Source organism: Pseudovirgaria hyperparasitica (assembly GCF_010093815.1).
Source record: "Pseudovirgaria hyperparasitica strain CBS 121739 unplaced genomic scaffold EJ05scaffold_9, whole genome shotgun sequence".
Lineage (NCBI taxonomy): Eukaryota > Fungi > Ascomycota > Dothideomycetes > Acrospermales > Acrospermaceae > Pseudovirgaria > Pseudovirgaria hyperparasitica.
In genome coordinates this window covers 280,821-305,134 of record NW_022985557.1, presented here as the reverse complement: position 1 = coordinate 305,134, position 24,314 = coordinate 280,821, and the positions used below count along the sequence as shown (strand labels likewise).

Below are 24,314 nucleotides of genomic sequence, written 5' to 3'. Positions count from 1 at the left end.
CTCCCCCTCCCGCTCCCCCTCCCGCTCCCCCTCCCGCTCCCCCTCCCGCTCCCCCGCAATCCCCTCCAACGACCTCCTCTTCGTCTCAGGCACCAACAACGAAACCACCAGCCCACAAAACATAAACAGCGCAAAAACCTGCATGACCGTGCCCAGACACGGATGCGGATCCCCACCGGGCACCGCGCCCCGACCAACCAGCGGCGCAAACGCCACCTGCGCAATCACAGCACCCAGCTTCCCTGCTGCCGCCGACACACCATGCGCAGTAGCGCGTAGACGCGTCGGGTAGAGCTCCGCGGGCACGATGAAGGTGGTAGCGTTGGGCCCGAAGTTGAAGAAGAAGTGGGCGAGGATGTAGAGGGCGAGCAGGGCGGAGGTGGAGAGGCGGTCGAGGAGGAAGCCGATGGTGGCGAAGAGGAGGGTGAGGATTGCGAAGCCGGCGAGCTGGATGGGGCGGCGGCCGAGGGTGTCGATGAGGGCGACGGTGAGCCAGTAGCCTGGGATTGCGCCGGCGCAGATGAGGATGAGCTGGCCGGTGGCGGTGGAGTGGAGGTGGTGGTAGAGGGTGGAATCGGGGTCTGGGTTTGCGGCGCCGCCGTAGCCGATGGCGGAGAGCACGCTGCCGGAGTTGAGGCCGAGGCCGAAGAAGGCGATGTCGAGGAAGAACCAGGAGCCGGCGGTGCCGAGGAGGTGGAGGGCGTTGCGGCGGCGGGAGAAGAAGGAGAGGGCTTCTTTGAGGGAGGGTCGTGGGCGGCGGTATTTGCGCATTTCCGCGCGGGTGGTTGCGTGGTGGATGTCGTTTAGGCGTGCCTGGCCGAGTTTGCCGGAGGTGTAGTGTGAGGCGTCGGCGGTGGCGCGTTCGACGTCTTGGAGGACGTCGAAGGTGTAGCGGGGGGTCTCGGGGATGGTGAGGCGGTCTGGTGAGGTGGGTGTTAATACATCGTGTGTTGGGAGGGCATCAGGTCGCATAAAAGGGGGAAAAGGGGGGGAACTTTACAGTATAGAGCGAACCAGCCGGGGATACCTCCGAAGCCGATGATGATGCGCCACATCGTGTCGATGGCCACGAGACAGTCTCCGGTACAGTTCCCGGGGGTGTCTGCCGCTTGTAGGGTATCCTTGTATGCGACAGTGACGATAAGGGCAACAAGGGCGGCGGCAAACTGGCCCAGCCCTTGCATGGCAAACACCGCTCCGATCATCGCACCTCTCCATTTCGTCGAGGCAAACTCAGCCTGCGATAGAGTTAGTAACTTGTTCGTCCAAGCCAACCCCATCGTCTCATACCGTTATCACTCCCGACATGGGGTAGTCTCCGCCAACCCCAACGCCCATGAGCACTCTCCAGAACACCATGATGCCGACGAAGCTGATTGCTTTCGAGGGGGCGCAAAGTGATTGGCCGAGTGTTGCAGTGATGATGATAACAAGCTCCACGCCGTACATTCGCTTTCGGCCCAGCACGTCGGCGAGATATCCAAAGACAACCTACAAGTGTCAGCGAGCAGTCTTATGTCTGTCAGATAGGATCGAGGGAGCACACTTGGCCAAATATCGTGCCGACCGAGGTAGCGACCTTGATAGCGGTATCTGCGCCATGAGGAATAACACCGGCGTTCGAATCGTGCCAGAAGGCCATACCAAGCATGACGATGGTCACGTTGATAGCAAACAGCTGCGACCACAAATCAGTAATCCGTCCTGCCGTCCATCCGCTCTCTCTCGAGTACGTAGACATACACTGTAAGCATCCGTAAAGAACCCCACCCCAGTCACCACCACCAGCCTCGCATGATACCAGCTAAACCGCGCTCTGTCAACCTCAGCAAGGGCAAGCCGACGGCGCTCATTCGGGTCGTAGACATGAGAATAAACGCCCTGGACATTCGCATAGGCGGCGTTTCCGCCCTTGGCAGACGACAGCATTCTGCCCGCAAGTGGGCGTTGCGGGGTCCTCCGCCTTTCAAGGGTGGATTAGCAAGGCGGAGTCGAAATAGGCTCTCCCGAGCACAAAGTCTGGTATTGTTCCGGAGTGGGTCGCTGCAGTCGAGTCGGAGCTCGTGGAATGTAGCGGTTGGGTGCTGGGAGGTATAATCTATATCAATATGCGGCGTGCATTAATTGACAAGTATAGTGCTGGAAGGGACAACAGGAAGGTCTGACGCGAGGTCTGGCCTAGAACGCCGTGTTGGCAGCGTCTCTCTTATCAGAAGAGGCGTCAGGCTGAATATGCAAGTGAGAGCAGGGCCAAGGACACAGGCTCAAAGAGTGGCACTGGCGACAAATGCAGGGTGTCCTTATTATGGAAAGGTGTGCTGCGTGCAATGCGAACCGTGAACTACAGAGGCAAAGCTGGGGATGGAAATGAAGGAGTAATTATCTGACGTGACGAGTACAGGTCTTCAAGTAGATAACTGATACATACATAGGCTGGCTTCATTCATGAGATGCCATGCCGCCGCCGCCGCTCGATACGCAAACGTCGACGATATATAGGCTATAGATGCATGTCGAGACATTAGCCACCACTCGCGTCGTCGTTGTCGTCGCCAACCAACACGAGCCAGGAGTAGCCAAGACTCTCCGACAAAGACGCCTGCTGTGGTTTGTAGATAGAAGATACAGACGAGTCCCGAGCAGCTGGTTGGGTTGCACCTCTAGCACGCGCCGTGCCGACCGAGTGCGTCTGCCGACCGATCTGATTGGTTGTTTTGTTGGGCATGTCCAAGAAAGCTCGGCAGTGTGGCGTGTGTTGGGGGTGGAGGTGAAGGCGGAGGCGGACGTGGGGATCTATTATTCTGGGGAATGAGGATTGGGATGGGATCAACATTCATAACATCTCCGTCTCCAACTCCAGACTGCCTTCAACACCGTCCTACACAGCTAGCTTCCACATCTCGCCTCGTCATACTAGTTCAAGACAATGGCGCTACCACTCAAGACCGTGCACTATGTTGATACCCAAAGTTCGCGATGAGAGCAACCTGTGATGATAACGAGTAATTTATACAATACTTGCGGTTCCCGACAATACAGTGGCCGGGGAGCCCATTATGTACTTTACAATTAACCTTCGTAACAATATTATGGTACAGGAATTGAACATTTCAACCCGACCGTCAAGACCAGTAGCGATGCATTCTCAACATACCATTAATTACTCATGCTTCACCGTCAAGCTACAGGCACAGCTAGTTCGCAGACCAGCTCATGTCCTACTTCTCTTAAATAACGTACTAGAACTTCGTTAGCTTGGTCCTTCTATTGGTTGTCTTCGGCTGTTCATGCTACTCACCGGGATGAACAAGTACGGAACCCTTCTCTCATACTCCAGCCATGCCTCGCCATACTTCTCTCTGCAGCGAACAATGTCTCTCCACGCACGATGTATGATCATCCCCGCAAAGAAGACACTGTAGAACCACGGAAACGGACTGTTGAACCCGGTGATCAATCCCCATGTGATTGCAAAGTACAAGTCGCACGTATAGTGAATCTTCCGCGCCTTGCCATACCATCCGTCACACAAAATCGAATCCCCAGTCTTGGTCTTGATCGTCACCGGGTTCTTGATCGACTTGTACGGCAGTTGAGGGAAAGCCTTGCGCTGGGGAGCCCCGCCACGTTCCTCACACCGGAACATGTTCTTCTGCGAGTTTGTCGTGTCCCAGACCCAGTAGGCGAACAGATACGTGGCAAAGAAAATCACCAGCGCCGGCTTGCTCCACGCAACCTGCGAAGGAGGGTGGTTGGCAAGGTAGATGGACGAGTGGCAGTAGCTGAGTGGTACACCAGCAAGATTCCAGAAAATCAGCATAAAGCCCCATTTCTCAAAGTACATGTCCCAAGACGTGACAATAAGCTCTTCGCCCTTGGAGCATGCATTTGCGTAGAGCCAATGCGCAAGAAGCAAGAACCACGCTTCACCAGAAACGTATCCATAGTCCTCATACTGCCGAGCTATGACACCTGCAGTCGTCAAGAATAGGATGTACCAGGGGATGCGCACTTCGAAGAACATCTTGAAGTCAATCACGCTTATGCGCGGGTTCAACTCGGCCCCCATGAAGAAGTCGTAGATGAAGTATCCCGACATACGAGTTTGCGCACCACGCCATAGAGCAGACCAGTAGGCAATAAACGATACACCGATACCAGAAAGAATTGCAACCGACATAAGAGGACCAAACTCGTCGATCAGAGTGTAAAGCGGGAAGAGACCAGAGAAATGGAGGCCAACCGCAATAATCTGCGTTGCCCACCATGACCATGGCCCAGAGCAGTAGTAATCGAGAGGCTCGTTACCCAAGTGAGGCAGTCTCTTGCCCTTGGTCCAGATACCAGGCATGATGACATAGAAGACGCACTCCACCAGGAAGAATACCCAGTAGATTGCCCACGCCTTTGCGTGTGGAAATGCACCTTTGTAGATCAGGTGGCCCATATGCTGGAAGAACTCGACGTAGGTCTGTCCTGCCAAAGGTCTTGGGAAACCACCGTCGTAGTACGTTGCCCCAATCCACATATAGTACATGAGGACCGGGAATCCAATCATGATACCAAGTGGACCATACGGACCTCCAAACTCGAACTCTTCATGCTTATATAGTGTGAGGTCGCCAGTCATGGGCTCTTTGCTTGGCTTCGCATGACCATTGGCCGTTCCGTTCGATTTCGCATGACCATTAGCCGTTCCATTCTGAGGCTTTGGCTCGAGTTCGACCGACCGCGTAAGTGCGCTGCTATCTGAGTCCGAGTTGTCGCCATCACCAGATCGGCGCGGCTTGCGCTGTCGACCAGGGGTTTCAACGAACCCAGGAGCGAGTGATTTCCTATTCGATACCATGTCAGCAATAGTCAGGCTCACAGACCAATAGCTGGACACGTACCTGGGTGTTGCCCCCGTTTGGGAGCGAGTAACGCGTTGCGACATCTTTTTCCTCTCGCCTCAGGGGTTGAGTATCCTCGCAAAACTACAGATGAAAATGGGTCTCAATAATACAAAGTTCGCAATCAAAGCATCGCATGCAACTGAATGAGCAAGAACGGCGGCTGCAGCGAAAGACGCAAGCCCAATTGTGGTGAGGATGCACGATGTGAGTAGAGATGATGGTGTTGACCTGCCCAAATTTCGTGTCCCTGGGGTAATTGCCTCGGAACGGTCCGTGCTTCCCTCTTCTGGCCCTACTTTCCCGATCGGGATGCAAATGGTCATACGTCTGGCGAATAGGAGCACTGGATTGGAAAACCTCAAATATATATGGTCGCAGGCTATAAACAACGCTATCCGTAACTAAATTCAGGGCTCGCTGAAAATGCACAATGTCTTCTCGTCTCTCTATGCTGGTGGCTCAATCGCTCATCTCAGCCTGCTCGTCCGTACACTTCGATCCTACGCACCTCTCCTCACATTCGTACTCATCAGTGTGATCTTCTTCTTCTTACCCTTCTTTCCCATACCTCCGTTGCCTGTTCTTTGACTTGCACCATCTCCTGCCATGCTCAGAGCCTGTACTTGTGCGGTCAAGTCATCGTTATCAAGCAAGTCTCGCTCCCAATCCTGCAGCCACCCATCGTCATGTTCGCCTTCTGCACGTGAGTAAAGTACCGGTGATTTTGGGGCTATCGCTGCTGTGCCCCAGACTGTTCGGCTTGTAGACGGACTTGTTGAGGGTGATGCAAGTGATGCAAACGAGGATCCTTGACCTTGATTGCGGCGGTTGGGCCATGGCGGCGATGTAGAGGCTGAATCCATGTGAGCCTCTGCATCATCAGACAATATGGTGCCACCTGGGGATGCAGACACCAGTGGTGCAAAGTCATCAACAGAAAATTGGTTGTTAGAGAAGCTCGGTCGCTTCGTACGACGGTAGCGATCTGTTTCGTCTCGCTCCGCCTTGATACGCGACTTCTCTTCTCTGTTGACCTTTTCTTGATTCTTCTTACGACGGCGCTCAATCTCAGGCTTGAATTTCTCTAGTACCTCTGGACTGACTGTATCAGTCCAATCGCATTCGAGAAAGGCAACTTCGCAGCCGTATGGTATATGGGCCAGATACTTGGTTCGTTTCCGCAATTCATCGTCAACAACGTGACCAGTTGATATGTGCTCTATTCGGGGAAGGATTGTGGAGGGGAAGGAAGAAAACGACCCAAACGCCGACTTGAGGATTCGAATATCAAGAGGTGATAGGTAGTAATGTAAGAGGGCATGGTAGAAGAAGTATTCAGAAGGTGTTTGGTTGGAACTGTGCTGTTGGTGGAGGCGAGATATGTTGCTCGGCTTGGCTGAAGGATGAATATTCAATGCTTTTGGGCCTGTCGGAGTGGAGTCCGAGTCTGGACTGGCATCCGTCGATATTATCGATTTTGCCTCTGTTGCCGCTGTTTGCTCCGCTGAGGTCTGACCGCGAGTTTCGGATGTCTGAAGGTGATACATCTCAGGCCCTTCAGATTGATGATATACGATAGGTGGCTTCCTCGACTTGGGCTCGGCCGGCTTCGCTAAATTTGGAGGATTGCCAATACCCTCATGCTTTTCCTTCGATTCCCGTAGCATGCGAATGGCTTTCCGCATCCACTCAACATTGTCCTCGCCAAACATCACTTCATCTTCTTTTTCCTGCTTCTCCAGCTCTTGTATGTCACTGTCATACTGTGAACTGATGTAGGATTCGCTACCTTTGATTATTCTGGCGTAGTCCATAACTTCAGCGGCCACGTACCATGGAACGTCCTCGTCTTTCCCAAGGGCGTCTGCACCATCGCGCGGCAGAGCCAGTGTACTGCCAGTGGCACGCGTGACTAGGCGGAGTACCACATCACTCCCCTCTTGGAGATGACCGGCTTCTTGGCCATAGTACCATCGCACCGGACGTGTTTCGTTAACGTAGATGCTGTCTTCACATATAGGACACTTTTTCCACCTTGCTCTTTTCTCGGCCGCGGGAGTGCCATCCTCGGAATGCATGTAGCGGAGAAGACAAGGAAGACAGAAGATGTGGCCACATTTGGCCATTCGGGGAGCGACCGGAACTCCTAGGCAAATGGGGCATGAGGCTGCCTGGGATTGGGCTGAAGCCAGGACTTGTAATACATTGTTCCAATCAAGGTGGACGTCAGCATCCATGCTCTGTGTATGGTAATCGCCACGAGGATCAACAATGAAACGGTAATTGGCATGTATATATCTTGGGGACGGACAGTCAGTCATTATCTCGAAAGAACATAATACAAAACATACCTCGCTTTGTCGACCGCGTGATAACCAGACCCCAGGCCCCACCTCGTGGTGCGTCGTACATGTGGATGACTGCCGTATGAGTGATGTGATTGTGGTCGAGGAGGAAGCGAGAAGTTCATGAGATGGGTAATGGACGTCTGTCCCTTTCGACTGTTTGTAGAGCGCATAGCGGCCTACCAGACATCAGTACGCTTGCAATGAGACTACGAGATCGCTCTCGACGTACAGATTGCACGATGGCATCGTCATCAACGAGCCGAGACCGCTTTGAGGTCTTATGTTGCTTCCGAGTAGCCTGGGCGTTTCGTGGGGACGGCGACAATCGCGACGAAGCACCTGCTCCAAAACTGCCAGTACCTCCGCTACGTCTTTGACCAACGCCGTCACCAGTCGAAGAGGAAGTGGGCTGTGACTGCAAAGGCGAGAGCTGCGGCACGCTATTACCACCAGCCTTTGTTGCAGAGATAGCAGTCGGAGGGTTGTTCGACATGACGGTACTTCTGCGTTGAAGCCCTGATGACGTGCAGACCCGAACGCGTAGTAGGAGGGAAGCTGTACACCAGGCAACAGCAAGCCTCTAGTACTGAGTAGATGGAGAGAATGAAATTGCTTGGTGTGGATATGCTACATGAGCCCGCCCGAAGGTGGGTTATCATCACAACTCGGGAGTCATCCATTCATTTCACGCTTCTCTGCTCCGAGGAGGCGGCGGGGACCTGGGAGAAGTCGCGATGACATAAGCAGAACCAAGGACCGTGCGCCAAGCATCTCCATGATTGGTTGAAAGTCTTGTCGACCGAGCAAAGTCAGCAAACTGCTCATCCTTTGTTTTGGGAAGAATATGTTATTCCATCCCAGTACTAGGTACTGAATGTATTGTGTATGCTGTGCCGTATCAAATGCGTTGAAGTAACCTTTTAGTGACCCAGTCTTCTCTTCCGTAGCGGAGAGCCAATGCGTAGAATAGATAGAATGCTCCGTAAGCGACTATTACCTACCTAGTCTCTAATAAAATGTTTACCTACTGCGCTGCGCATAACGGTTGTTAGTGAGGATCTTGGGGGTGGTCCGTGCCCGTAGAATTGTGCCTTCGCTGCCGTCACCACAAACTCCCAACGCGCAACCTTCACTTTCATCGCGCCCTTCCTCTCGCCCTTTTCACCTCTTTTCTATCCTTCATCCATATCAAGGGCATGGCAGTCTGACCATGCCTCGCGTACTCTCTGCTGCGACGCTATCTCGCGGGGCTTCTACTCGACTCCATTAACATCGCGCCCTTCACCATCACGCTGCTTAGCCTGAACAAACACGCGACACAGCCAGCCAAACGCTGCTTGCTACATGAGCATTCCAAGCCGACAGTGAAACCTATTCCGACTCGGATCGCCGACAATCGTCATATCAGTGGCCTCACGTCTCGCCGGCTTCGCGACAGCCTGCGGTGACTGGCGACTATCAACATTCTCTTTCAACATGCCGGGTCCTCACATGCCGCCTGCCATTCCCATGCATCCGCATAGGAGGCAGAGCGACTATCACTACCAGTATCAACAGCAATCGCACTCACCCATGCCTCCGAACATGTATGCTGGCTACCCTCCAGCGCCCTACCTCGGACAACCTCACCCTTACGCGCAACCGCAATGGTATGCACCATACCAGCAACAGCATCAGTACACGATGCCTCCTCGACAATATCAGCCACAACCACAACCACATGGAGGCCCGGTCGTAGTCTCAAGTCACCCGCACCTACACTCGCCGTCTTTGAATCGCGGCATGATGAGTACTCCTCCGGTCGCTCCTTCGTATACTCCGCCCACAATTCAGCAAGCCTCTCAACCTCCGCCACCCGCTACGCCAACTCCTCAGACTCCCTCAGTCTCATCGCAAGCGCCTGCTTCACCACCTACACCAACGACGGAAACTACAACTGCTACGACGCCTCCTCCTCCTCCAGACTCGTCCTCAGGTTCTGTAACAACGCCTTCTCAGTCTACCGCGCAGCCGAACACACAGACACCAAGTCCATCTGTCGAAGGGCGAAGAATGCCATTCCAGGCTCCTTTGCCATGGTATTCCAATAAAGGTGAACAGTTTCCTTCACGGGCTCCACGGAGGAGACTGCGCCGTGACGTAGTGCCCATCACAGAGCAAATCAAAATATCTTCCTTATCTTCTGGAGAGCGAATAGTTTCGACAGCTACCCCAGCACAGGGGCAGGATGCCGTCCATACAGACGCGGTTCCAGAGCAAGATGCACATCAGACGCTTTCGATCGAGACCATCTCACAGACCGAATCTATCGCTCCGTCCACGCCACCTTCTTCGGCAACAGCCCCCGAGAGTGACAAGACTCCGACTGTCAAATCACATACCCGGAGTTCAACAATACCTGCTGTGCCAATAGTACCCTTGCGGCCTGCTGTGCCACAAAGTCAAAAGTCCCCCCGTCCCAATGTCAATGGAAACGCTACCGACAGCTCTACAGAGCCGACGACAGACTTCGCTGCATCTCAATCCACTGTCGTAGGGAGCGAGCAGGCAGCTACAGTTTCTTCACCTCCTGCGGCGCCCAAATCCTGGGCTGAGCTAGTACGTCTCAAGAATCCCGCAGCTGCTGTTCAGGCATCGCCTGCAGCAGCGAACGGTGCTTCAGGATCGAACGGATTTCCCATTAATAAGAACGCCACTATCTCTGACGTTCTCACTGCCTACACCGTCGAATCCGACAACAAAGTTGCCTTTCTTGAGCCCCGCGGCCTCGTGAATACCGGCAATATGTGCTATATGAATTCTGTAAGCATGGTGAACCTTTTGCGATATATGCAACTAACGTGCACTAGATTCTGCAAGCTTTAGTTTTCTGTGTACCCTTTTATGATTTCATTGATCAGGTCGGCAAGCGAGCTGCGCACAGCTTCAAGTCAGACACTCCTTTGATCGACGCGATGTGAGTATTTTGTTCTGCGATATTTACTATGGCTAATATGTTTAGGATCATGTTCCTCCGCGAATACCAAGTTATCGATTCAGCCACTTCCGTAGAACAACTCCGCATGCGGCTCAAAGATACCGAACTTGAACAATACGGGGAGGCTTTCACCCCAGAATATGTATACGAGGTCATTCGAAGGCTAGCAAGCTTTGCTCACATGCCCCGAGGACATCAGCAGGACGCAGAGGAGTTCCTGGGCTTCTTATTGACTGGATTGCACGATGAGATTGCGCAGGTGATGGGGAGATTGCCCGCGAATGGCGAAGCTGTGGACACCAACGTAAGCTCACCTCCGAGCACATCTTCAACAGATGCAGGCTGGCTGGAAGTCGGACCCAAGCAGAAATCAGCAGTCACACGCTCCTCCGGGAGCATCGATCTGGACTCACCCATTACCAAAATATTTGGAGGTAAACTCCGTTCAGAGCTCCGAGTCCCAGGTGCCAAAACATCTGTTACTCTCGAGCCATATCAGCCGCTCCAGCTTGACATTGGGGCTCCTCATGTTGGCAACATCGTCGATGCTTTGAGGAGCCTGACTCAACCGGAAACACTGCACGGTGATTTCAGTTCTCCACGCGGACCAGGAAAGTCGGCTACCAAACAAGTCTTTATCGACAGCCTGCCACCGGTGCTCATCCTTCACTTAAAGCGCTTCCAGTACGACAATGCCGGGGGTACGCAAAAGATCTGGAAAAAGGTCGGATATCCCCTGGAGCTTGAGGTTCCCAAAGAAGTGTTCCCACCCAGCAAGCGTGCTGGGCTTGCAGCGCATGGCGGTCCTCCAAAGTATCGTTTGATCAGTGTAGTCTATCACCACGGAAAGAATGCCAGTGGAGGTCATTACACCGTCGACGTACGCCGCCAAGAAGGACGAGAATGGATTCGCATTGACGACACCATCATCCGACGTATCAGAAGCGACGATGTCGCGGAAGGAGGGAGCGAAGAAGACCCCAAGCTCCTTGCTACGGCCTTGGAACAGCACAAGCGCGACCAAAGCAGGCATCGCAACCTTTTTGAGGGTCTTGGTGAGGAGCAGGAACGGGCAGAAGAGGGAGGATGGAAGGATGCCAACGCCCAACCCGGACGCAAGTGGACCGGCGTAGCCAATGGTACTGCCACGCCGAGCACCACCGGGAAGCACACTCCAAAGGACAAGAGCGGATACAAGGACAACAAGGTTGCATACATCTTGTTCTACCAACAAATCAAGTCCTGAGGAGCCAGAACAACAGCATTATCTGCTAAAAGAAAATTAAGAGCAGGCCAGGCTCTCCTGCTCAGGGACGGCCAACCCCAAACACCAAAAAAGATCTATCATGGTGGAAAAGTGAGCTTTTGCGCGTTGACGTGCTCCACGGACTGGATATATGCCCTGCCGATGACCTGATAATTGCACCTACCCAGTGATCTCGAGATATACCATAGGTCTATTAGCTTTATGTATGTAGCACAGCTAAGTTGAGGGTGGTACTGTTCCAAATGATAGGGAAGAGACGAATGGAAGACGTAAAATGCATAGCTTACGCGGTGCACAAAATCTTTGATATAAGGAGCTGGCCGACTCAAGCTCGTAGCATGCGAGTCTATGCTTAGGCGATCTATCGGCGTAGCTTAGTGTGCTATATTCTTTTGAGATCTTCTCGACAATAAAAATGTTTCCCTTTACTCGGTCTACTTGATGCTTTCGTTCAAATGTGGGGCACGCATCCTAAAAACCCCCCCACCTTTTCCCTCATCATACCGCATGCAGCAATTCAAAACTTACATACATAGTGAGCTGAGCTGAGCTTTTGACAAAACATTGTCCCGTACAAGAGGGATCTGGACATTTATCGTATTTCTATAGACATTCGTCTCTGCACACTACAATGCTCATACAGGAGACTCACAAAGATGTCGCCACAAAGGCTGGCGGCGACATGCGTATGATGATACACGCCCATAGATCCTGTTCCGCATTACAATCCTAATTAATATGACCATAGGTATATACATATTTCATCCCACGATTGCAAACTACCCGAAGGCAAAATTCCCGGGTGTAGTCGTGTTTAGTGAGATATATCAAGGTACGTTTGGATTAAGAACGACTAAGAAGGACGTAAAAGGCCTTTTACAGAAGCCATGCACCCTACTCTCCCGTTCTTTGAACCTCTGCATGTTGACATGAATGGGTGATAGTTACCGGTCCTGTTCAGCGCTTCGCTCGTCAAATCGCTTCACAGGGCTACATTGTCGCTGCTCCTTCATCATACCACGAGTTCACTGGCCCTGAAGCTTTGGCTTACGATGGGCCCGGCACTGACAAAGGCAACGAATGGAAGATTACCAAGAAGGTATCAGCCTACGATGAGGATGCTACACTCTCTGTTGATGCTCTCTTATCTCTACCGACGTGTACAGGCAAGGTATGTATTCTACTTAACCAAAAAGTACCGGACTCTGATTCCACATAAGATTGGAGCTACAGGGATGTGTCTGGGTGGCCATCTAGCGTATCGTTGTGCGCTTGACAGAAGAGTCAGTGCCGCTGTGTGTTATTTCGCCACGGATATTCACTCGCATAGTCTGGGAGAAGGCAAGAACGACGACAGCTTGGAGAGAGCGGGGGATATCAAGGGTGAACTTGTCATGGTATGAACCCAAGCCCCTTCTGCTCTGAATGTTCTGCATTTCAAGGTTGGTTGATCGGCGAAACACAGATATTCGGGAAGATGGACAACCACGTTCCGCCTGCGGGTCGTGATTTGATCCGGAAAACACTTCACGACAAAGGAGTGAATTTTAGCTTCTACGAGATTGCTTGGGCACAGCGTAAGTTTACATTGTTTGATGAGCTCCTAGACTTTCACTGACCCCGATCAGATGCGTTCATCCGCGATGAGCTGAGCAAAGGACGATACGATCCAGCCATCTCAGGCATTTGTTTTGAGATGCTGCGCGAGTTGTTCAACCGAGCCTTACGTTCTGACCTGGGACCACGGGATGGCGGTGAAGTTGAAGTTGAGGATGTTTGCTAATTTGGAAGGTACGGATACCTTAGGTATGACCGACAATAAATGCCTATCACCATGAACTTGACTTGATGACTTGACCCAAGTATGCGTGCTCACCTTACGTGTCATATCGCTGTATATTCGACCCTTGAAACCACGCATATAAGAAACAAAGATATCAATAGCCTGTGTTGCGACGCTTCAGCAAGTGAACACTACCTGCAATAATTTATGCTCAACACCGAGTCAGAATACAAATACACAGGTATGTTTGAGTCCTGCTGCACCTTTCCTTTCTTTCTTCCTTTATTCCCACCGAACGGTCTCGCTCAAGACTATTATCTTCAGGCATGGGCCTTTGAGTCTTCATATTCACATGCTGAACGCAATATCGACGGACTTCCCCTTTCCATAAGCTTGATCTCACCTGAGCTGGTCGCCATCCGCGCTTCAGCCCTGTTTACGGTCGTCTCGCAATCTCAGTCATCGTTCATTCATCACCCTTCGACGCCTTATTCCAACAATAATGCCACCGAGGCTTTTACACTCGTCTTTCGTCGCACAATGTGAAGAGAAGCTTCAGGAAGAGCTTTTGGCTGCCAGGCGCTCCGAAGAGCTACAAGGACAGAAGTTGATTCGTCAAGATAGAAAGAGAGTGATCGAGGAGTTTGAAGCATACAAGGATGAAAAGGCTGCGAGCATCATCTCTGGTCCGGCTCAAGATATCGACAAGTTCAGTTTTCGTCCATATATCATACACAAACATTACTATCCCTGCACAAAGCCGCTCTCCGAACTCACCTCAATCGGAATCAAATCTCTCAAGGCCGAAGACCACAACGAGGGACGCGTCCTTCTAGGCAGGATCGCCTGTGATCCCACTTTCACTGGATCCAATCTTATTACTGTGATAGAAGACAGCGCAGGCGATGCTCATCACTTTATGCTTATGCATCAAGACATTTCGATCGAAGCGAATCAATACCTTCGAAGGTGGGACTATGTCGCAATAAAGCATCCGTATTACGAGATCTCTTGTGGCCAACTGCCTATGATCAGGATAGATCACGTCTCAGACCTGCTTCTACTACCCCCTAAACACAGCAGCATACCTCAAGGTCTACGAAAGCCGGTGCGTGACGATGCAGATACGTGGAAGATGATCGGAAACGAGGCCATGAAAGATAGAGACTATGCTGGTGCAATACGGGCCTACACAAACGGTCTCTCTTTTAGACGCTCAAGCTTCCTTCCGACCACACTCGACCTACACCGTAATCGAGCTCAAGCCTACCTCTCCGCTGGCTATTACGAAAACGCCCTTCGTGACTGTTTCTCCGTCCTTGGGCACTCTGCCGTTGATGAAAAAGCTCTGTTCCGTTCCGCGAAAGCCTACCTGGTCCTTGGCCAATATATGAAGTCTCGCGCGCAACTTGAAACACTTCTTACCTCCTATCCTACCAACGAATCTGCTCGTCACTTTCTATCAGTCGTTTTGACGCATCTCCGCGAGTCTTCCGGGATATACGACTTTGCCTACCTCTTCGCCAACCCTTCCTATTGTCCCGCCCAATATCACTCTGCCGTCACAGGGCGTCCTGTCGAAGGAGCTGGTCGAGGTCTTATCGCCGTTCAAGCCTTCGCTCCAGGTGGCCTCATCCTTCTCGACAATCCAATCGCGACCTCCAGCCCCAGCGCCGCCTCCGCCGGCCATGTGCTTATGGACCTACAGTCCAGGACCTGGACTGAATCCGATGGCCCACCGCTCTTTATCAGCATCGTCCAGACACTGAGAAAGAACCCCTGTCTGGCCACGAAATTTCTCAATCTCTACGCCGGATCCTACGCACCCGCATGTGCACCTACTCACCGCGTTGACGGACACCCGGTGCTCGACACCTTCCTCATCCACAATATCGTGCTCAAGAACGGCGGCACGCCGTCTGGAGAACATTTTATTGACCCTGATGCACAGACCGCAAAGGGCCTGATCGTCGGGGTGTGGCCACAGGCTAGTTATGCGAACCATGCGTGTGCGCCCAACGCTACAGTTTCCTTTGTTGGTAACGCGATCATGCTTCGCGCCATCCGGGATATCGCACCGGGCGAACAGATCACTATTTCCTACTGCGTACTGGATCCAGACGTGTCAGTGCGTCGCGAGAGGCTGGCTAAGACGTGGGGGTTCAAGTGTATTTGCGAACTGTGCATGCGTGAGAGTGCGGTGTGCGAGGACGTACTGGAAATGAGGACGGCAGTACTGGACAGGTACGAACATGCGGAGACCAAAGGGAGGTTGAACATGGAGGATGTCAAGACAAGCATCCATGAGCTCGAGGACACATATCCACGCGAAAGGCAAACAACGTATCCTCGCCTCGCACCCGCATTCCTGGCGCGGACCCTCATGCACGAAGCTGCGTCACACCCGACGTCTCCTTCATCCACAATGCTCATGACATTCGCAGCGCTGTCAGTACTGCGGAACTTTGGATGGGGTATTGATTTTCCGCCACCGGAAACGCCTGCTTCATCGCCCCCACTGGATTTCGGGTTTCCCTCGCCGCCGTCTTCGCCTCCGACGACCTTTCCGACACTGGACCGGACCCACGCCATCGTGCCGTTTGGCTGCGCCCGCTCCATTGTGATTGCCTTTGTGCACGCAGGTAACGCGCTCGTGAGCGAGGGAAAGAGTGCGTGGGGGTTTATGCTACATGGGTGGGCTAGGGAGGTGTTTGGGCACGTCACGAGTGAGCCGGGGAGGTTCGAGGTGGAGTTTGGAGGCCATGCGGAAGAAGAGGATAGTGACGAGGGACTGTAGGACGAGAGGGAAAGTAAGGAGTGCGTAATGGGAAAAGACGTGGAGTGCGTTTAGACATATGGGCGCTGCTGCGGGATTCTTGGTTTGGGAGCGAGTATCGTTTCTTTTCCCCCCATGAGTATTGTCGTACTGAAACTTTATCTAGGTCGATCTATTTCGTGACTAGCACGAGTGTGATCCACACATTATGCACTGCGCATGAATGCTGCTTTTTTTTGGTTGGCGGTTTAATGGATGCGGGTTATTGATGGATAGATAGATAGACACGTCGATTTCAGGGGCTGGGATTATGAGATAGTTGGTTAGTCATATGGTCGGATAGAGCAGGACGGAAGGTTCTAGATCATGCGATGCGTTGATCTAGATAGATCCAATTGATTATTGAGTATGAGCTGGATTGAGATTGAGCTGAGCTGGACTGAGCTGAGGAGGCCCTCTCGTCTCGTCGTCGAATGCGTCTTGTGCCGCCCTCCATCTACCCACCCTACCTAACGCACACACCTACCTATACTCACCCTCAACACAACTCAAAGTCAAGCACCCGGATCCGACCCAGCGCAAAGGCCTCCCGGACCTTCCTCCACGCAACGGCATGCATCCAGAAACCCCCACACTCAGCCGGCCCAACAAACACATAACAACGCCCCCAATCACCACCCCCAGCATCAGACCCCATCTCCACCTCCCGCACAATACACGGCTGTTTCGCACCAAGCAACATGACCAGCAAATCGCCCGCTGAGACATCAGCCGCATAGCTCGTACATAGCCCGGGCACTACGCTCAGACCAGACGCAACATCTACGGCGAAGCCTCTACTCACGAGTGTGTGGTGCGGGTGCAGCGGGGCGGTGTATGTAGCCTGTAGAGCGGCCCATGATTTGGGGAAGATGTATTCTGTGCCGCTGTCGAGGAGGCTGGCGTGGACGTCGGAGGCGAATGTGAAGAGGTGGGCGAGGCCGAGTGGGGTGGCGGCGGTGGCGGCGCGGCGGAGTAGTGAGGTGAGGCCGGGGAGGAGGGCGATGTAGGGGAGGAGACGGGAGGTGTAGTGGAGGAGGAGGAAGAAGAGGGTGTTTGTGGTGAGGGTGGTGATGGGGGGAAGGTGGGGGGTGTAGGGTGAGGGGAGTTGGAGGGCGCGGAGGGCGGTGTGTTCTTTGGAGATTGTGCCGAGGACGAAGCCTTGGACGAGGAGGCGGGTTGGGCTGGGGAAGGAGTAGGGTGGGGTGTGGAGTGGGATGGTGTAGGGAGGGGAGTTTTGGTTCAGGACGTGGATGGGACGGTGGATTGGGGCTGTCCAGTCTGGGACCCAAGATGGGAGGCCGGAGACGCTGCCGGAGCCGAGACAGGCGGAGAGGATGTCGAGGGTGTGGGTGCGCTGGATGAGGGAGCGGGCGACGTCGGTGTAGATGTCGACGACGGGACGTGTGTAGTCTGGGACGACGCGGGTAGGGTTTGGAGTGCCGGGACGGTCTTCTTGGGATAGGCCTAGGAGGCCGTATACCTTGTCGCGAGGGTCGGTTGAGTCCATGGGCGAGAAGGCGCTGAGCAGATACAACAAGCTTTGTTGGTATCGACCCCAGCGTTGGAAGATTGGTCCGTGTTCGTGGTGCCGGATGTCTTGAAAGCGGCCAAGGTGGGTGAAGCGTTGATACTTGGTGTGCATGTAAGGACTATCTCTGCTATTTGCTATGTTGCGTCGTATCTCGGCGCATGCGCTTGTGATGGATTCGCTGTCTATGCCCTGGGTGCCGCGGACGAATCTTGCTCGTCGGGCAACGGCCAGCTCTTGAATAATCCATGTCCGGTCGAACCATGCGCATTCGAAGAAGTCTCGTAGAGCAGCGATGTCGTTGATGGACACGTCGACTTTTGGGATGCGATCGTCTTCTGCGAGTGTCGTTGTTATCCACCTCCTCAAGATCTTGTATAACGCGACAATGGAACCTAGTCTGACGAGCCATTGGAATATCCTAGTCCCTGTCCAGTTGGAAGAAGCTTCGGTCAGCAGTGAGAAGGTGTAGTATAACGCGAAACCAGCAGCGAGAGGAGACTCTGCTGCGACATGGCACGAGGCATATGCTAGAGTGAGAGGAAGTCGCGCCATTCTTATTGCAAGACTGGTCCATGTGACTGGAGGCATAGACTTGATATACCTATGTCGTTTTGAAAGTGCCTTTAAATGATCAAAGGCCCGTTTGGTGTCAAACTCTTCCTGCCCTAGCCAGATGACAACCAGCTGAGCTGCGGCATAAATGCTGCGCATCCGTAGTACTTCTCTGCTTCTCTCTTCCAAATCGTCTTGATTCATGCAAATGGCGTCGATCCACACATTTATGGCCTGTTCTGGATGACGAAGCTCCAGCATTGCCGAATAAAGGTTGTCAGATACGGAGAAGCGATGGCCATCAAGAATGATGGCGTTCGTTGGCGGTCCCTTGCCCCAGCAGTACGAGAGCGCAAAATGTTCAGAGCTTTGGAGCGGTCTATGATGAATTTCACACTGTAAAGGTCTGCTGCGGTCAATATTTGGGAGTATGCGAACGAGACGAATTTCGTCCACGTGCTGGTTAAGCGGCTGGTATGTATACGGTCCTTCCTTTGTATGGACAGACTCAGGCTGAGCATACGAAGCTGCTTGCGAGTCGATGGACGAGCGGACCGACTTGCGATAGTCAGCGATTTGAGCAAACCAGCTTTCCAGGTGGTGTTCGTGGGTTTCCGTGATGTCTCCTTTGGTTGGGGCAGTGATCTGTGGAAGAGGCATGCCGTTAGCTGCTGTGGCGGCAGTAATCTGTGGTGTTAGTATTCAGCGCTAATTGAAGGTGCGAGAGAGACATGGGCAATATGAGATGAATAATAGTACGGGTGGTTCAGCACGATCGAACCATCATTGCAAGACTGAGTGGGAGGCTTGAGGAGGGGGTCAGAAATGAGCGGGGGTTAGATGCAAGATATCGACGAGATCTGAATCAAGTAGCATGTCTCTGCGAGTTGGATGCGCCTATGAGAGGATTGAGAAGGATGATCAACGTGAGCATGGCCAAATGTGAGTAGAGGTGGCTCGGTTCTTGGAGTGTACTTCTGCTACATCTGCTTAACCAGATGGACGCAGGACAAGAGGTACGCGAGAACTGGGTGAAAGCCATATTATCGAGATCGAGAAGAGATGTCTAGGATGAGGATGAGATTAGGTTGATGGTGGAAGAAGATGGTGGAGATGTGGTTAGGTTCTATGATGAAGTTTAGCAGATGCACGTGACGGCGGGCGCGAGGAGTCGCGACCAATCAGGCATCATAAGAGCTTCTTTGTGGTTTTTGTGGTTGTAGACTTCGAGACAAAGAGGGGAAGTTTGGGATGCGACAGCGTGGTCGAGTCTTCCAGTTCTCCTCTTCTTCTTCTCCATCATCATCTCATCATCGTCATCATATTCTTCTCCTCCGTAGACACCTTTGTCGTTGTCGTCGTCGTCGTCGTCATCATCATCATCACCATGATCATCGTCTTCATCTCGAGCAGCTTCTGCGTCTTCTACTTGGCCTCGCATCCATCTTGAGATGAAGAAGAAGACGAAATGATGTTCAGCACGCCTACTGTTCGCCTTTCGCAGCCTCACTAAGTGGCTCCTTTCGGCTAGTAGTCAAGTCTACTTCGATTGAAGTCTGCTGGGGGCCAAGCGATGAACAGCCACGGTCCTTGCGGGCTCTACATCAGTCAGTCGGTCAAGGGATGATGCGTTGGCAGCAGAGAGGAGCGGGACGTGGAGCTGGAGCTGGAGCTGGAACTGGGACTGAGAGTGAATGAAAGTCGACTGGCGAACTGCGACATCTTCCGGACGGCATCATGCAGCTGTCGCACTCTTCATCCTCGTTCTCGTCCTCGTCCTCGTCCTTGAATTCGTCTTCGTCTGTGTCGTTGTTTGTGTCCTGACTGGCTGCCTACATCTATCTCCCACTGGGCATCACGTCCAAGGAATAGGCGCTGCACGACCACCTCTATCTAATTGGCGCGCACATCTCTTCTGCATATCGATGCATTCGCAATCGCAATCGCCTCGTTATTCTTCACTATTTTCCATCCGCGTTACGCTGCCTGCTGCGGCGCATGGATTGACGTGACGTCCGCGCGCACAGTCGTCTCCTGAGAATCCATCATCAATCATCATCGTCATCCTCCTCCATCCTCCATCGAGGAACGGATCGCGGACAAGTTACAACCTCAACTCGCAGCCAGTGCGCTACCTGCAGCGACAAGAAAAATAAATAATAATAAAGCAAAAGAAGGCACGGAGGCGTTTTTAACGTTATGACGGGGGATGCGAAAGATTGAATTTCCTTGGTTTTTCTGCTTTGATGGTGGGTGAGTTGTGCATCTCCCCTGCTTCCCTGCCGCCTGCCACCCAATTTCACTTCCCAGCCTCTCCAGCCACACCCTATATTCCACCCTCACCACTACCACTACCACTACCACCACAACACAATCACTACACTCCAAACTCACTCCTTTTTCTCCCTGCCATCTTACTATCTATCCTAACTGTTTTCTCCATATCCAGCTTTCTCCACATTCCGAGCCGGTCCGCTACCTATACCACCACCACTACAACCACCACACCACCTCTCTCTAACACCCTACGCCCCGTCATCTTTTCACATTCCGACGTGAAATCTCCGACGCGTGATATCACCGCATATACGCGAATTCCACTGTCGCGCCATCGCCTCCTTACCTCATTCGCGTCTACACACCAAGAGCCTCCCTGTCGCGCAATATATACACGGCCTCGAGGAATATTGCCCAAACCACGCTACAACCGCTGAACCACAATTGACTCGCCAGGGAACTGTCGCGGCCATTTTCTGGGCTTGCGCATGACGCAGAAAGCCTTTTAGGCTTACCTTTCCTTTATTTGGGCCTGGGGTCGAGTCATATTGACGTCCCCAGGGCCTCAGCTGCCAAACGTGTCGCGAGCAGGGTCTCCGCAATTCTTTAACGATTCCCACGACCGAGACGCTCACGACCAATACATCTCCTCATTGCAGCAACGCCAGCAGCAAGCAGACGCTTTTTATCGCACTCAGCACTATTCGCGACCTTCTAGCTCTTCCGGAAGTCTCCCTCAGAGCCTTCGTCGAACACCTCGCCCCGAGCCAAGACCAGTCACAAGACGCAGATCAGGTTCTCTTGATTCTGCAGTAAGAGCCAAACCTGCTGGTCACCTCACCGAAGAGCCTGCCCCAAACGAGTCGCGACCGCGAGCTGCCTCTGCGAATCGAGCTCCTACTCCACATCCTGCCCTTCACATCTCACGTCGCACCGCTTCTGCCATCCTCTATACACTAGAAGAAGCCATTCGTACTCCCCACCCCTTCACACCCGACCTGGTCGAAGAGAACGCACCAATGTCGGATCTACCAGGAGGTGCCGCTGGCTCTGCACGCGCAGCTAATAATGGCGCCCGAGCAGCATCAGGCCCAGTACCTGTACAACAAAGGTCAGGAGCTGCCGGTGTACGAACGCCGCGGGATATCATGAATGAGCGACAAGCAAGAGAAGCTCGGCGAAGAGAGCAGGAAGACACCGCTCGACAAGCCGAACAAAGAGAGCAACAACAAGCACAAGATGACGAGACGAGAAGAGCTGCAGAAAGGAGGATTATTGCTGCTGGCGTTGCTGCACCTTATCAACGAGATACGGGAAGGTCAAGACAGACCGGAGATGGTGGCTATGTTATTGGAGAACAGCCACGACAACAGCCAGGAAGACAAGAGATTCCTACTACAGGAAGACCGCCCGGGGGTGATGGAGTGACAGGCTCTCGCACGCGTGCGTCTTCATTATCACAGGGGCAGCCTCGAGTAGCTGTACCTCAACAGTCTCCTGCACAAGCCGGCAGCTCGCGAGTGCCAGGCGCTGTGCCACGCCTCCCAACCTCATCGGCGCCACTGCAACCCCACGCACGCACATCATCCGCACCCGCACAGTCGATACCGAAACCTTCGGTAGACCCAAGCCAGCCTCAGCCTCAGTCGCAAACTCGAACTTCAAATGTCTCCTCTTTTCCTCACGCATTCGAGCGGTGGGAGACACTCTCGTCCCACTGGGAAGGGCTGACCTCATATTGGATACGGCGGCTCGAGGCCAATACCGAAGAAGTTCGGCGCGAACCGCTAGCACAGCAAATGTCGAGACAAATCACCGACCTGTCTGCCGCAGGCGCAAACCTTTTTCATGCTGTTGTGGAGCTGCAACGTCTGCGCGCCTCGTCCGAGCGCAAGTTTCAGCGGTGGTTCTTCGAGACGAGACAAGAACAAGAACGCATGCAAGAGGTGCAAGCGGAGCTTGAGAGATCGCTGGCTGCCGAGCGAACTGCAAGGAAAGATGCAGAGTTACGAGCTGAGAGGGCCGAACGAGATAAGAATGTGGATAGCAAGAAAACTTCAGAGATAAGGCGGGAGCTACAGATTTCGGTTGAGGAGGCACGTCGCGCGTGGGAAGAACTGGGCCGACGCGAGCAAGAAGAGCGGGATCGGACAATGTCTCTACGCGAGGGACATCCTACTCTGGTTGGTGGTGTCCAAGTTGTTCCGATGCAAGCCACCATGTCACGACATGGCAGCACCTCACAGCGGCCTTCAACCCAAGAGCGTCTTGCGGAACAAGATCCACAGATGCGGCAGCAGTTTTCGTACGATGATCAGTCCCCGACAGATACCGATCCCTATGCTTCAGCGGCAGCTCGTGGTGCGACAAGTGCACTTCGTAATGAACCAGAGGCTCCTGCAATGGGGCAAAGTGGATACGCCACTTACCCGTCTGGAAGTACACCAGCCACCTCATCATCAACTCACACTATGATTCCTACAGAGCAAACGACAGCTCCTCGTACCCAGATTCCCACGTCTCAAGCTCAGCAACAGCCGTCGCGTGTAGCTGCTCCGCCAGTCTCCGAGCCATCCACCCCTGAGGCATTTTATACGCATGCCGGTACCTACCTCACTACTACCCAAAGTGGTCAACCGTCTACATCCCAACAATCCCAGCCGCAACAATCGCAGCAGTACCAGCGGCAGACTACAGCCGTTAGCGAGCCTGGTGATGATGGTCAATCATACGTGCCCTCTGTCGAAGGCGAATCCGAAATCTCGGACGAGGAAGAATACGTCATAGACGCCGACGGGAACTACGTCCGAGACCAACGCGGCAATCCTATCCCGTATCGACCACCCCGCCGTAGCATAGACTCGGACGCGGACAGCTACGATGTCCAAGCTGACCTGGACCGTGAGCGTGAGCTTGCTCAGCGATATGGCTCACAACCAAGTCAGCGCTATCCAGCCACGACGGGTACTGCGGGCCCTCCAGTCTCAAGCGCCGGTGGTACTGGACAACCAGACTACGAGGGCCAGGGATATGGACAGGGAAGCTACGAATGGGCGGGTGTGCAGAGACACCACCATCCGACGCGACTAAGCGATGTGTTGGAGGAGGATGAGAGGAGCCGAACGAGCCCCAGCCGTGGAAGCCAGGTCAGTCGGTTCATACCAACGAGCGTGGATGGTGGTTACTGACGAGTGCATACAGAGAGGACAGTTTGCCGGCGGTCTCGGTTAAGCTCAGCTCACACATGGACCAGAGCTAGACATCAAAACGCGACTACAACATTAGCGAAAAGAGAGACAGGACCTATCCCGTGAAAAGCGTATACACGAGCGCTCGAATACATTAGCGAAACAAGCAAGCAAGTCCGAATTTCTCCCACAGCATCAAGCGCCTGCATTTTTCCGTCCTTTTTTTTTCGACGCCTCTTCGCATACAAAAATCATAAGCATTGGGCCGGCGTGCAAATAGCTTCCTCATCTCTGTTTCATTGCCACGAAAGCAAGCGCATTAATTGTATAATTCCGTTTTTTTTTGTTTTCCCTTACCAATCTTCTTCTTCTCTGCTCATATTGAGCTCATCCCAGTTTTCGCGCTTTCGTGTACACAGTCAGCCCGTTTTGGGAGGTCCTCTACATGTTGAGCAACTCTTTTTTTGTATCTGCTGCTCGATCTGAGACTTGTTCTTGGGTTGTTTATTTTGGGGGGGCTGTTCATTTTGAGGTATTGGGATATCTAGTGGCTTGTTGTGTGTGTATGTGTCTATATACATATACATATATACATGTACGTATTGACTGCCACTACGTTTGGATAAAAGAGAGAAGAAGAAAAGAGAAGGAGAGTAGAGTAGTAGAGCAGTAGTAGTA

General features: G+C 53.0%; 10 protein-coding genes across 10 annotated transcripts in view; 6 read left to right on the top strand and 4 right to left on the bottom strand.

Moving 5' to 3' along the window:
- The window catches only part of EJ05DRAFT_531998 (phosphate permease), a gene marked incomplete at its 3' end in the record, with an annotated part of 3,457 nt that extends 1,110 nt beyond the window's left edge, over window positions 1–2,347 (bottom strand). Inside the window, exons 1-5 of the mRNA XM_033749057.1 lie at window positions 1,744–2,347; window positions 1,547–1,678; window positions 1,291–1,491; window positions 1,001–1,238; window positions 71–920 (exon numbers count right to left, since the gene is read on the bottom strand). Of these exons, the coding sequence (XP_033599824.1) occupies window positions 71–920; window positions 1,001–1,238; window positions 1,291–1,491; window positions 1,547–1,678; window positions 1,744–1,929 (1,607 nt within the window). The 5' untranslated portion in view covers window positions 1,930–2,347. The remainder of the gene's footprint in view (window positions 1–70; window positions 921–1,000; window positions 1,239–1,290; window positions 1,492–1,546; window positions 1,679–1,743) is intronic.
- A 596-nt stretch (window positions 2,348–2,943) lies between these two features.
- On the bottom strand, window positions 2,944–5,110 carry EJ05DRAFT_476642 (ERG4/ERG24 ergosterol biosynthesis protein). Its single transcript, XM_033744078.1, has 3 exons — window positions 4,893–5,110; window positions 3,299–4,835; window positions 2,944–3,239 (listed from the first exon to the last, which is right to left on the bottom strand). Exons 1-3 carry the CDS (start codon window positions 4,934–4,936, stop codon window positions 3,228–3,230), a joined length of 1,593 nt encoding a protein of 530 aa, XP_033599823.1. The 5' UTR covers window positions 4,937–5,110; the 3' UTR covers window positions 2,944–3,227.
- Window positions 5,111–5,243: 133 nt separating this feature from the next.
- On the bottom strand, window positions 5,244–7,921 carry EJ05DRAFT_476641 (uncharacterized protein). The gene is made up of 3 exons (XM_033744077.1): window positions 7,473–7,921; window positions 7,247–7,419; window positions 5,244–7,193 (listed from the first exon to the last, which is right to left on the bottom strand). Exons 1-3 carry the CDS (start codon window positions 7,734–7,736, stop codon window positions 5,396–5,398), a joined length of 2,235 nt encoding a protein of 744 aa, XP_033599822.1. The 5' UTR covers window positions 7,737–7,921; the 3' UTR covers window positions 5,244–5,395.
- A 695-nt stretch (window positions 7,922–8,616) lies between these two features.
- On the top strand, window positions 8,617–11,941 carry EJ05DRAFT_388027 (cysteine proteinase). The gene is made up of 3 exons (XM_033741296.1): window positions 8,617–10,045; window positions 10,093–10,199; window positions 10,245–11,941. The coding sequence occupies exons 1-3, from the start codon at window positions 8,720–8,722 to the stop codon at window positions 11,464–11,466; spliced, it is 2,655 nt and encodes an 884-aa protein (XP_033599821.1). The 5' UTR covers window positions 8,617–8,719; the 3' UTR covers window positions 11,467–11,941.
- A 45-nt stretch (window positions 11,942–11,986) lies between these two features.
- EJ05DRAFT_476638 (alpha/beta-hydrolase) lies at window positions 11,987–13,326 on the top strand. The gene is made up of 6 exons (XM_033744076.1): window positions 11,987–12,173; window positions 12,236–12,319; window positions 12,432–12,658; window positions 12,708–12,884; window positions 12,953–13,064; window positions 13,116–13,326. The coding sequence occupies exons 1-6, from the start codon at window positions 12,119–12,121 to the stop codon at window positions 13,268–13,270; spliced, it is 810 nt and encodes a 269-aa protein (XP_033599820.1). The 5' UTR covers window positions 11,987–12,118; the 3' UTR covers window positions 13,271–13,326.
- A 44-nt stretch (window positions 13,327–13,370) lies between these two features.
- Window positions 13,371–16,326, top strand: EJ05DRAFT_388029 (SET domain-containing protein). Its single transcript, XM_033741297.1, has 2 exons — window positions 13,371–13,511; window positions 13,595–16,326. The coding sequence occupies exon 2, from the start codon at window positions 13,773–13,775 to the stop codon at window positions 16,065–16,067; it is 2,295 nt and encodes a 764-aa protein (XP_033599819.1). The 5' UTR covers window positions 13,371–13,511; window positions 13,595–13,772; the 3' UTR covers window positions 16,068–16,326.
- Window positions 16,327–16,499: 173 nt separating this feature from the next.
- Window positions 16,500–19,251, bottom strand: EJ05DRAFT_511186 (uncharacterized protein). Its single transcript, XM_033748230.1, has one exon. It carries the CDS (start codon window positions 18,829–18,831, stop codon window positions 16,585–16,587), a length of 2,247 nt encoding a protein of 748 aa, XP_033599818.1. The 5' UTR covers window positions 18,832–19,251; the 3' UTR covers window positions 16,500–16,584.
- On the top strand, window positions 19,046–19,621 carry EJ05DRAFT_486427 (uncharacterized protein; the record flags this gene model as incomplete). The annotated part of the gene is made up of 3 exons (XM_033745529.1): window positions 19,046–19,097; window positions 19,170–19,187; window positions 19,317–19,621. The coding sequence occupies 3 exons, from the start codon at window positions 19,046–19,048 to the stop codon at window positions 19,619–19,621; spliced, it is 375 nt and encodes a 124-aa protein (XP_033599817.1).
- A 118-nt stretch (window positions 19,622–19,739) lies between these two features.
- On the top strand, window positions 19,740–20,300 carry EJ05DRAFT_387996 (uncharacterized protein). The gene has a single exon (XM_033741295.1). It carries the CDS (start codon window positions 19,866–19,868, stop codon window positions 20,181–20,183), a length of 318 nt encoding a protein of 105 aa, XP_033599816.1. The 5' UTR covers window positions 19,740–19,865; the 3' UTR covers window positions 20,184–20,300.
- A 117-nt stretch (window positions 20,301–20,417) lies between these two features.
- Window positions 20,418–23,880, top strand: EJ05DRAFT_529073 (uncharacterized protein; the record flags this gene model as incomplete). The annotated part of the gene is made up of 3 exons (XM_033748924.1): window positions 20,418–20,424; window positions 21,010–23,594; window positions 23,650–23,880. The coding sequence occupies 3 exons, from the start codon at window positions 20,418–20,420 to the stop codon at window positions 23,677–23,679; spliced, it is 2,622 nt and encodes an 873-aa protein (XP_033599815.1). The 3' UTR covers window positions 23,680–23,880.
- Window positions 23,881–24,314: the final 434 nt, after the last annotated feature.